At 44.9% G+C, this 12,229-nt stretch overlaps 1 protein-coding gene across 2 annotated transcripts in view; it reads left to right on the forward strand.

Annotated features, from left to right (window-relative positions):
- The window catches only part of asns (asparagine synthetase), a 42,715-nt gene extending 38,664 nt beyond the window's left edge, over positions 1 to 4,051 (forward strand). For both annotated transcript variants that reach the window (XM_079530695.1, XM_079530694.1), the window contains exon 12: positions 1,165 to 4,051. In XM_079530695.1, the coding sequence (XP_079386821.1) occupies positions 1,165 to 1,374 (210 nt within the window). In that variant the 3' untranslated portion in view covers positions 1,375 to 4,051. The remainder of the gene's footprint in view (positions 1 to 1,164) is intronic.
- The last annotated feature ends 8,178 nt before the right edge of the window (positions 4,052 to 12,229 follow it).

A 12,229-nucleotide genomic window follows, 5' to 3' on the forward strand; every position in this document is an offset into this window, starting at 1 on the left:
GAGGTTTGCATCACCAGACCTGAGGGAGCGGGAGGGGACATGACGTTTGAGGAGGTCACAGAGGTATGGGGGAGCCAGGTTGTTTAGTGCTTTGTAGGTCAGGTGGTCAGGAGTGTTTTGAAGTGGATTCTTTGTTTAACCGGTAGCCAGTGAAGGTCACGGAGGACTGGTGTAATATGATCTCTGGAACGGGTATTGGTGAGTAGACGGGCGGCTGAGTTCTGGACATATTGCAGTTTATTGAGGACTTTGGAGGTGGTGCCGTAGAGGATACTGTTACAGTAATCAAGGCGGGATGTGATGAAGGCGTGAATTAGTGTTTCAGCTGCGGAAAATGACAGAGAGGGTCGGAGACGGGCAATGTTCTTGAGGTGGAAGAAGGCGGTTTTGGTGACTTGGTTAACATGGGGGAGAAATGAAAGGGTGGGGTCAAAAATGATGCCAAGGTTGTAACAGTGGATCCGTCAATGTTTAATGAAAGACCTTGGGTGGGATTGGTGAGGGAGTTCCGGTTTATTGCAATTGAGTTTGAGAAAGTTATTTTGTATCCCTGTTTTTATGTCTGTGAGGCAGGCAGTGAGAGTGGAGTGGGTGGTTGGGGGTGGGGGAGTGGTTGGTTGGGGGTGGGGGAGTGTTTGGGGGAGTGGTTGGTTGGGGGTGGGGGAGTGGTTGGGGGAGTGGTTGGTTGGGGGTGGGGGAGTGGTTGGGGGAGTGGTTTGTTGGGGTGATGGCTTTGGTGGAGAGGTACAGCTGTGTGTCATCGGCGTTATATATTTTATAATACGTTAGGCTACAGAAATGAAGGCTTGTTCAGGAACTCCATTATATCATATATGGCTCTGCATCAATGTAATAAACATATTGCGCTGTGAGCCAACGTGAGCCATGATGTCATACGTTCACCGTTTTGCCTGTTTACACGGAGAAGGGAGAAAACGGCGTTCTCAAAGATCTCCACTCTGGAAGGTGGTTTCACTTTGTTGCGTTTTCACCTCCTGAAAACACTGCTCTCGTCTAAAAGGACCCCAGAAAACCATACTTTATTTTGCCGTTTTCTATGAACACCGTTCTGGTGTAAAGACCACCTAAGTGAAGGTCTCTCTCTCTCTCTCTCTCTCTCTCTCTCTCTAAGTGAAGGTCTCTCTCTCTCTCTCTCTCTCCAAGGTGAATGACACCCAGCTGGAGAGCGCCCCCCAGACCTTCACCCACCTCCCCCCCAGCACCAAGGAGGCCTACTACTTCCGCCAGGTGTTTGAGAGGTTCTTCCCGGGTCGCTCCGCCTGGATCTCCCACTACTGGATGCCCCGTTGGATCGACGCCACCGACCCGTCGGCCAGGACGCTGTCCATCTACACGCCCGACAAGGAGCCCTGAGGTCCACCCTACGGCTGGACCATCTACACGCCCGACAAGGAGCCCTGAGGTCCACCCTACGGCTGGTCAGATCTATCAGATTGTATAGCTACTGTACTGGTTCCCAAACTGCCCCCCCCCCCCATTTAATTATTTTCTTGCCAAATTTTTGAGGTTTTAGATTTTCTTTTGGCATAAATCAGTGCTATTGAACACCCTTTACGTTATGTGTGTTGATTCGAATATTGAACCAATGGAAAGTGGTAAAATGTGCTTTGGACAAAACCTCATAACTCCATTGGACCCTCAAAAGGTCTGCTAAAGCAACTAACTCCACCACCTCTCCCCCTCTCATGGAAGTAATTGACAATATATAAAGTTACAACACCAACTTTGACGAGGCTGTATTGCTTCTTTTCTTTTTAATATATGTTTTTCTTAATTTCCTGAAAAATGTATATTTTTCATTTCCTGAAAAATGAAGATTTTGGAGTTATGAGGTTTCCTCCCGACAGCAGAGATATATCAGATTGTATTCCTACTTACTTATTTTTCTATATAATGCCTCATTTGCATATTTAAAAATAGTGGGGGGGACCCTGGACCCTCATCAGGGACCCCTGGGACATGCGTGGTCGGTTAAGACTCACTCTGTGTCTCCAGACATGTGTGGTCGGTTAAGACTCACTCTGTGTCTCCAGACATGTGTGGTCGGTTAAGACTCACTCTGTGTCTCCAGACATATGTGGTCGGTTAAGACTCACTCTGTGTCTCCAGACATGCGTGGTCGGTTAAGACTCACTCTGTGTCTCCAGACATGCGTGGTCGGTTAAGACTCACTGTGTCTCCAGACATGCGTGGTCGGTTAAGACTCACTGTGTCTCCAGACATACGTGGTCGGTTAAGACTCACTCTGTGTCTCCAGACATGCGTGGTCGGTTAAGACTCACTCTGTGTCTCCAGACATACGTGGTCGGTTAAGACTCACTCTGTGTCTCCAGACATGCGTGGTCGGTTAAGACTCACTCTGTGTCTCCAGACATACGTGGTCGGTTAAGACTCACTCTGTGTCTCCAGACATACGTGGTCGGTTAAGACTCACTCTGTGTCTCCAGACATACGTGGTCGGTTAAGACTCACTGTGTCTCCAGACATACGTGGTCGGTTAAGACTCACTCTGTGTCTCCAGACATGTGTGGTCGGTTAAGACTCACTCTGTGTCTCCAGACATGCGTGGTCGGTTAAGACTCACTGTGTCTCCAGACATGCGTGGTCGGTTAAGACTCACTGTGTCTCCAGACATGCGTACGGTTAGGATTGAGTTAGGGTGTCGGGCTATTGCACTTTGAACCAAAGATATACCAGTCAGCTTGTTGTACGCTAACGATGTCAGCTTGTACGCTAACGATTTAGCCATCTATGCAAACAGACTTCAGCTGGTTCCTTCCCTGCTAACATGTTTAAAGACAAGTCAGACTTCAGCTGGTTCCTTCCCTGCTAACATGTTTAAAAGACAAGTCAGACTTCAGCTGGTTCCTTCCCTGCTAACATGTTTAAAAGACAAGTCAGACTTCAGCTGGTTCCTTCCCTGCTAACATGTTTAAAAGACAAGTCAGACTTCAGCTGGTTCCTTCCCTGCTAACATGTTTAAAAGACAAGTCAGACTTCAGCTGGTTCCTTCCCTGCTAACATGTTTAAAGACAAGACAGACTTCAGCTGGTTCCTTCCCTGCTAACATGTTTAAAAGACAAGACAGACTTCAGCTGGTTCCTTCCCTGCTAACATGTTTAAAGACAAGACAGACTTCAGCTGGTTCCTTCCCTGCTAACATGTTTAAAAGACAAGACAGACTTCAGCTGGTTCCTTCCCTGCTAACATGTTTAAAGACAAGACAGACTTCAGCTGGTTCCTTCCCTGCTAACATGTTTAAAGACAAGTCAGACTTCAGCTGGTTCCTTCCCTGCTAACATGTTTAAAAGACAAGACAGACTTCAGCTGGTTCCTTCCCTGCTAACATGTTTAAAGACAAGACAGACTTCAGCTGGTTCCTTCCCTGCTAACATGTTTAAAAGACAAGTCAGACTTCAGCTGGTTCCTTCCCTGCTAATATATTTAACCCATTTTGACCTGAGATCAGATTCAGATTCTATAAATGTCTTCTACATCCTGACAGTTTTCTGAAAAAGCTATGTTTCTATGTCAGTCGTTCTTCGATTTTTCAAAAATAGCAGACCTACAAGCTCGTAGCGCGCCACTCGGTGGCGCGCTATGAGCTTGTAGATCTGCTATTTTTCAATAGCTAAAGCATAACATAATGCTTAAAACACCAAAAGGGGTTCCCGCCCAAAATTGATTAAAAGACAAGCCAGACTTCAGCTTGTTCCTTCCCTGCTAACATGTTTAAAAGTCAGCTACACAAATGATATTTACCATCATGGTCTGCTGGTAATATAACTTCATCATTTCTCTCTGTTTGGACTGGACTGGTGTGTTGTCATGAACTACATTAGCCTCATCACGCTGTCTGGTCAGCAATCATTACCAATATCCACCTTTATTCATTCATTCATTGATCATAATTCATGAACTACATTAGCCTCATCACGCTGTCTGGTCAGCAATCATTACCAATATCCACCTTTATTCATTCATTCATTGCAAATGTATGTATTTGTATAAACATGGAAATGTTTAGCAGTGTCAGAAATAAAATAAAAATACATTTTAATTAAACATTGTACTTTCAATGTATTTACCACTACTAAAAACCTCTGAAGATTGAATTAGTATATATAGTCTCTAAAATCCTTTTAACAATGTTATAAAAAGAAGAGGGGGGGGGGGGGGGGACTTTCTGGCACTTTGATTGCCTTAGTTTTGATTTCTTTTAGCAATAAATCATATTTCTATCTGTTGCCATGGGAACGGATAGATTTAAATGCACACTGTGATCAATCATAACGATTATGATCATCAATAATAGTAATCATTACTCATTATGATCACAGATAATCAATAACAAATGTAATACTCATCAGTCAGAATAATTATGTGGCCTTTTGACTTGACAAAACCATATTCCGTCGTCGATGTCGAGCCAAACCGTTCCTTTTTTATTACTATTTTAAAAGAATCATATAAAATAGTGACAGTAGACTTAACTATAGTCGATCTACAAGTTCACAACGTGTCGCAGAGCTTGTAGATCTGCTATTTCAGTCTTATCTAGGAGGCAAAAAAAACATTTAAAATTGTTTGAGTTTTCAACAGACAAAAGGAGACTGTGTGTGTGTGTGTGTGTGTGTGTGTGTGTGTGTGTGCGTGTGTCTGTGTGTGTGTGCGCGCGCGCGTGTGTGTGTGTGTGTGTGTGCATGTGTGTGTGCGTGTGTCTGTGTGTGTGCGTGTGTGTGTGTGTGTGTGTGTGCGTGTGTGTGTGTGTGTGTGTGTGCATGTGTGTGTGCGTGTGTCTGTGTGTGTGCGCGCGTGTGCGCGTGTGTGTGTGTGTGTGTGTGTGCGTGTGCGTGCGCGCGTGTGTGCGTGCGTGTGCACGTGCGTGCGTGCGTGCGTGTGAAAATGGATAAAACTAGTGCGATATGAACCAGATAAGCTTAAATCACATTTTGTCAGAACATGGAACATGATATTTGAAACCATAACTCATCATCTCCAGGTGTAAACATTCACAGACTTATATATTATCATTGTTTTCATGATAACTGCTGCTAACGTCATCAATACAAGTGCTTTCAACATTTGGAACAATCTGAGAATGATCTGACATGTGTTTGCTCTGTGATTGTGTTGGTGGTGTGTAGTACCTCTCTCAGCCACCAGAGTGCTCTCATTCCCCAGGTATGCTGAACATTAATATACCGGTAATTTACATTACAGTCATTTAGCAGACGCTTTTATCCAAAGCGACTTACAATAAGTGTATTCAACATAGGTAGGGAACAAAAACTACTAATCACCAGAAGTCTTTAGTGCATTTTCTGCAAAAACAAGCAACCAAGAGTATACCTAGCGCTAAGGTAAAAGTGCAATATATCAGCTACCTATTTCCTTAACCGGATGAGACAAAATAGCTAAATCAAATGAGCATGAGCTAAAACAATTAAGTGTATCGACTAAACAAGATCCAATAAACAATACAACAATAGAAAACAAACGTTCGTACAACTAGTTAACAACAAGTAGGTCAGGCAGAGAGGAAGGGTAGTGTTTCCTGAAGAGGTGGGTTTTCAACCTGCGGCGAAATATGGGCAGTGACTCTGCTGTCCTAACATCAGTGGGGAGTTCATTCCACCACTGTGGGGCCAGAACAGAAAAGAGTCGTGACCGTGTGGATCGGCCAGAAGGACCCTTGAGTGACGAGGCAATCAGTCGCCCCGAGGTGGCAGACCGAAGTGGTCGGGCAGGGGTGTAGGCATCGACCATAGCCCGGAGATAGGAAGGAGCTGTTCCTTTCACTGCCCTATAGGCTAACACCAGGGTTTTGAACTGGATGCGGGCCGCTACGGGGAGCCAGTGTAGAGAACGGAGAAGGATGGTTGTGTGGGAGAACTTGGGGCGGTTGAACACCAGACGAGCCGCAGCTTTCTGAACAAGCTCCAGAGGTCTGATGGCAGATGCCGGAGCACCAGCAAGGAGAGAGTTGCAGTAGTCCAGGCGGGAGATGACGAGAGCCTGGATGAGCACCTGGGCTGCCTTCTCCGTGAGGAAGGGGCGAATCCTCCTGATGTTGTAGAGGAGGAATCTGCAGGACCTTGTCACTGATGCGATGTTTGCCGAGAACGTCAGTTGATCGTCCAGGGTCACACCCAGATTTTTCGCAGTCCGAGTTGAGGTCACCACAGCATTATCAATGGTGATGGCCATGTCTCGGTGCGGACAGCCCTTCCCCGGGAGGAACATCAGCTCGGTCTTGTCCAGGTTGAGCTTCAGGTGGTTTGTCGACATCCACGCCGAGATGTCAGCCAGACAAGCAGCAATGCGTGCCTCCACTTGGGTATCAGAGGGGGGGAATGAGAGGATCAGCTGGGTGTCATCGGCATAGCAGTGGTAGGAAAAGCCATGGGAGTGGATGACAGCACCCAGAGATGTAGTGTAGAGAGAGAAAAGAAGAGGACCCAGAACCGAGCCTTGGGGAACCCCAGTTGTGAGCCTGTGTGGTTCTGACACAGACCCTCTCAGCATCACCTGGTAGGAGCGACCCGTCAGGTAGGATGCAAACAGGGAGAGTGCAGAGCCTGAGACACCCATCCCCTCGAGGGTGGAGAGGAGGATCTGATGGTTCACCGTGTCGAACGCTGCAGACAGGTCCAGGAGTATCAGGACGGAGGAGAGAGAGTTCGCTCTAGCGGCATGGAGCGACTCCGTCACTGCCAGCAGGGCAGTCTCTGTCGAGTGACCCACTTTGAAACCAGACTGGTTGGAGTCCAGGAGGTTGTTCTGGTGGAGATAGGAGGACAGTTGTTTAAAGACAGCACGTTCGAGAGTTTTAGATAGGAAGGATAGAAGGGAAACCGGTCTGTAGTTCTTGATCTCAGAGGGGTCAAGTGTCGGTTTCTTCAGGAGGGGGGTGACTCTGGCAGTCTTGAAAGTAGAGGGAAAGTAGCCAGATGTCAGAGAGGTGTTAATAAGGTGGGTTAAGAAGGGAAGAAGTTCAGGTGCAATAGACTGCAACAGAGTGGATGGGACCGGGTCCAGAGAGCATGAGGTGGGGCGACTAGAGGTAACAAGGAGAAGGACCTCGTTAGGGGAGAGGGGAGAGAAGTGGGATAGAGAGGGGATGGGGGGGGGAAGAGGAGTAGATGAAGGTAGAGAGGGGGGGGTGGCAGGCAGACGGGTGTGGGCAGCGCGCAGGGCACCAGCCGGGGGAGGAGGGAAGGAGGATCGGATATCGTTCACCTTCTTGTCAAAGAAGTTGGCGAAATCGTCAGGGAGGAGGGACGAGGAGGGAGGAGGGGGTGGTGGTTGTAGGAGAGAGGAGAAAGTTTCAAAGAGTTTTTTAGGGTTGGAAGCAGAAGCCTGAATTTTAGTGCAGAAAAAAGCAGCTTTAGCAGCTGATAGAGAGGAGGAAAAAGTAGAAATGAGAGATTGGAAGGTGAGAAGGTCCTCCGGGAGGTTGCCCTTTCTCCATTTGCGCTCAGCCGCTCTCAGGCTCCGTCTCTCAGTCCGCACTGAGTCCGACAACCAGGGGGCAGGTGGAGTTTGGCGTGCAGGCCTGGTGGTGAGGGGACAGAGATGGTCGAGAGAAGAGGATAGAGTAGAGAAAAGAAGATCTGTGGCGGTATCAGGGGATAGAAGAGCAAAGGATTCAGGGGCAGGGAGAGCAGAGAGAACAGAAGAGGAAAGATCAGTGGAGGAAAGTGAGCGAAGATTGTGACGTGAGGAAATCATGTGGGTAGGGAGGGGCTGTGAGGGGGGAGAGGAGAGAGAGAGAGAGTAGGACATGAAGTAGTGATCAGAGAGTTTCTTACCCTTTTCACTGGAAAGAGGAGTGACAGACAGGTTAGCAATAGAGCAGCCTCTGGTGAAGATCAGGTCCAGTTGGTTGCCCGCCTCATGGGTAGGAGGAGATGGGGAAAGAACTAGGTCAAAGGCGGCGAGAAACGAAAGTAGTGGGTCTAGCTGCTTCTCAGTCGGGAGGTTGAAGTCACCCAGAAGGATGAATCCAGAGCCATCGACAGGGAAGTGGGAGACTAGATGGTCCAGCTCCTCCAGGAAGCCACCAGCAGGGCCCGGTGGGCGATAAACAGCTGCAATGGTGAGCTTGACTGGATGAGAAACAGTGACCACATGAAATTCAAATGAGGTAGGAGAGAATAGTGACAGTGAAACAGGAGAGTATTTCCATTTTCTGGAAATGAGCAGACCAACCCCACCACCTGTCCGCACGGCTCTGGGAGTGTGAGAGAAAGAGTACACATCTGACAGAGCCGCGGGCGTAGCAGTGTTTTCTGGTCTGATCCAGGTCTCAGTCAGAGCAAGGAAGTTAAGGGAGAGCAAGGAGGCGTAGGCTGAGATGAAAGCAGATTTGCCTTCCACCACAGCCGAGTGGCAATTCCAAAGCCCTCCCGTTACCACTTGCTCGACGTGAGTTGAAAGAGTAGGATAGATGAGATTAGTTGTGTCGCGACATCTGGGTGTAACCCAGTGTTTGTGCGACCGCCAGGAAGAAGAGAGGACAGGAATAGGAAGAAAACACATTGTAGATCACTAAACATATACTACAATACACTACTATATCTATCACACTACTATATATGTCACTAATCAATGCTACAGCTTATCGTTCAGTGACGAAGTCGGACTTTGACAAAGTCGCCTGTCGCCTTTGTCCGCCTGGCCTTCGTTTGCTGGCCGCCGCTTAACAGCTGACGCTTTCGGCTGGTGGTATAAGGCCACTCCAACTGATTGCTAATCGTCTGCCAGGAGCGCTGGCTAAAGCACTCACTTCACACTTCACAAGGAAATCAAGTGGCCTATACTACTTATCAAGTGGCCTATTACAGGGTGAAACTAATTAAACTAGTCTACTAGTCTACTGTTTGAACACAAACAATACAACTATAAACTCTGACTACCACACAAGCTAATAATATAATACTAATACAAAAGTACTTAGAGTAACACTAACAGCAGTTTGCTAAAATACAGAATAATGCTACTTACTCAACTAGACAGGTCAGGAGCTCTGTTCACTTCAAATGTTGGTTATACACTGAAGAGAATACTCCCAGCCTGGCTACTTATCACTTGAGTTGTGCTGGCTAAAGCACTCACTTCACACTTCACAAGGAAATCAAGTGGCCTATACTACTTATCAAGTGGCCTATTACAGGGTGAAACTAATTAAACTAGTCTACTAGTCTACTGTTTGAACACAAACAATACAACTATAAACTCTGACTACCACACAAGCTAATAATATAATACTAATACAAAAGTACTTAGAGTAACACTAACAGCAGTTTGCTAAAATACAGAATAATGCTACTTACTCAACTAGACAGGTCAGGAGCTCTGTTCACTTCAAATGTTGGTTATACACTGAAGAGAATACTCCCAGCCTGGCTACTTATCACTTGAGTTGTGCTGGCTAAAGCACTCACTTCACACTTCACAAGGAAATCAAGTGGCCTATACTACTTATCAAGTGGCCTATTACAGGGTGAAACTAATTAAACTAGTCTACTAGTCTACTGTTTGAACACAAACAATACAACTATAAACTCTGACTACCACACAAGCTAATAATATAATACTAATACAAAAGTACTTAGAGTAACACTAACAGCAGTTTGCTAAAATACAGAATAATGCTACTTACTCAACTAGACAGGTCAGGAGCTCTGTTCACTTCAAATGTTGGTTATACACTGAAGAGAATACTCCCAGCCTGGCTACTTATCACTTGAGTTGTGCTGAGTTGAGTTGTGCTGGCTAAAGCACTCACTTCACACTTCACAAGGAAATCAAGTGGCCTATACTACTTATCAAGTGGCCTATTACAGGGTGAAACTAATTAAACTAGTCTACTAGTCTACTGTTTGAACACAAACAATACAACTATAAACTCTGACTACCACACAAGCTAATAATATAATACTAATACAAAAGTACTTAGAGTAACACTAACAGCAGTTTGCTAAAATACAGAATAATGCTACTTACTCAACTAGACAGGTCAGGAGCTCTGTTCACTTCAAATGTTGGTTATACACTGAAGAGAATACTCCCAGCCTGGCTACTTATCACTTGAGTTGTGCTGAGTTGAGTTGTGCTGGCTAAAGCACTCACTTCACACTTCACAAGGAAATCAAGTGGCCTATACTACTTATCAAGTGGCCTATTACAGGGTGAAACTAATTAAACTAGTCTACTAGTCTACTGTTTGAACACAAACAATACAACTATAAACTCTGACTACCACACAAGCTAATAATATAATACTAATACAAAAGTACTTAGAGTAACACTAACAGCAGTTTGCTAAAATACAGAATAATGCTACTTACTCAACTAGACAGGTCAGGAGCTCTGTTCACTTCAAATGTTGGTTATACAACATATACAACAATAATTTGTATTAAACACAGGTCTAGAATGCATTATGAACATAATTATAATGTGTATATCATTGTGTAATTAAAAGCACTGATGTATATTTTGTAATAATCATACTAGTCATTATTGTAATGATGGTTATGGTCAATAATCAAATATCATGACTGCTGGACAGACATGGACTTTGTTTTGTTGCTCAAGGATCATAGTTTATATATAACGGGTCCATTTGGTTCCCATCTATATACATCGTTTAGCTGGTGACCAATCAGGATCTCCCCATCGCTCAAGCTAGACCACTTCTGTAGAGGTTTGGGTTGTGTTACCTCATGCCATGATGTAACTCCAAATGGTTTGGGTTGTGTTACCTCATGCCATGATGTAACCAAATGGTTTGGGTTGTGTTACCTCATGCCATGATGTAACTCCAAATGGTTTGGGTTGTGTTACCTCATGCCATGATGTAACTCCAAATGGTTTGGGTTGTGTTACCTCATGCCATGATGTAACCAAATGGTTTGGGTTGTGTTACCTCATGCCATGATGTAACTCCAAATGGTTTGGGTTGTGTTACCTCATGCCATGATGTAACCAAATGGTTTGGGTTGTGTTACCTCATGCCATGATGTAACTCCAAATGGTTTGGGTTGTGTTACCTCATGCCATGATGTAACCAAATGGTTTGGGTTGTGTTACCTCATGCCATGATGTAACCAAATGGTTTGGGTTGTGTTACCTCATGCCATGATGTAACCAAATGGTTTGGGTTGTGTTACCTCATGCCATGATGTAACTCCAAATGGTTTGGGTTGTGTTACCTCATGCCATGATGTAACCAAATGGTTTGGGTTGTGTTACCTCATGCCATGATGTAACCAAATGGTTTGGGTTGTGTTACCTCATGCCATGATGTAACCAAATGGTTTGGGTTGTGTTACCTCATGCCATGATGTAACTCCAAATGGTTTGGGTTGTGTTACCTCATGCCATGATGTAACTCCAAATGGTTTGGGTTGTGTTACCTCATGCCATGATGTAACCAAATGGTTTGGGTTGTGTTACCTCATGCCATGATGTAACTCCAAATGGTTTGGGTTGTGTTACCTCATGCCATGATGTAACTCCAAATGGTTTGGGTTGTGTTACCTCATGCCATGATGTAACCAAATGGTTTGGGTTGTGTTACCTCATGCCATGATGTAACCAAATGGTTTGGGTTGTGTTACCTCATGCCATGATGTAACTCCAAATGGTTTGGGTTGTGTTACCTCATGCCATGATGTAACCAAATGGTTTGGGTTGTGTTACCTCATGCCATGATGTAACTCCAAATGTGGACAAGAAATCAAAACCAAAAAATGGTTCCGGTGTTTAGAAATAATTGATGATTCAAAATATTCTCCTCGTTGACCACTGTACGCTGAAGCTCTCAAAGCCTCTCTTTTAGTACGTAAACAAACACTGCAATATAGAGCATCGCCAAAACTCATGTGGTTTTATTTTTTTGAATAAAAATGTTAACTTCTTGTTTTTACTATTTGAAGATGTGGGAAAATCAGTTAACATTTTCATAAAAAAATAAAAATAAAACAGCATTTTTGGTGATGCTCTATTTTGTCTGAATCAACTTGGTTTGTGTTTGTTTGCGTACTAAAAGAGAGACTTTGAGAGCAGCTGTTTTAGCTACAATGTAAGTCAATGAGGAGAATATTTTGAATGATCAATACATTTCTAATCACTGGAGCCATTATTTTTTATTTCTCTACATTTACATCAGGGGTGGTGCAACTTTGACGATGGCGAG

The sequence above is a fragment of the Electrona antarctica genome, assembly GCF_951216825.1.
Source record: "Electrona antarctica genome assembly, contig: scaffold_61, whole genome shotgun sequence".
Taxonomy (NCBI): domain Eukaryota; kingdom Metazoa; phylum Chordata; class Actinopteri; order Myctophiformes; family Myctophidae; genus Electrona; species Electrona antarctica.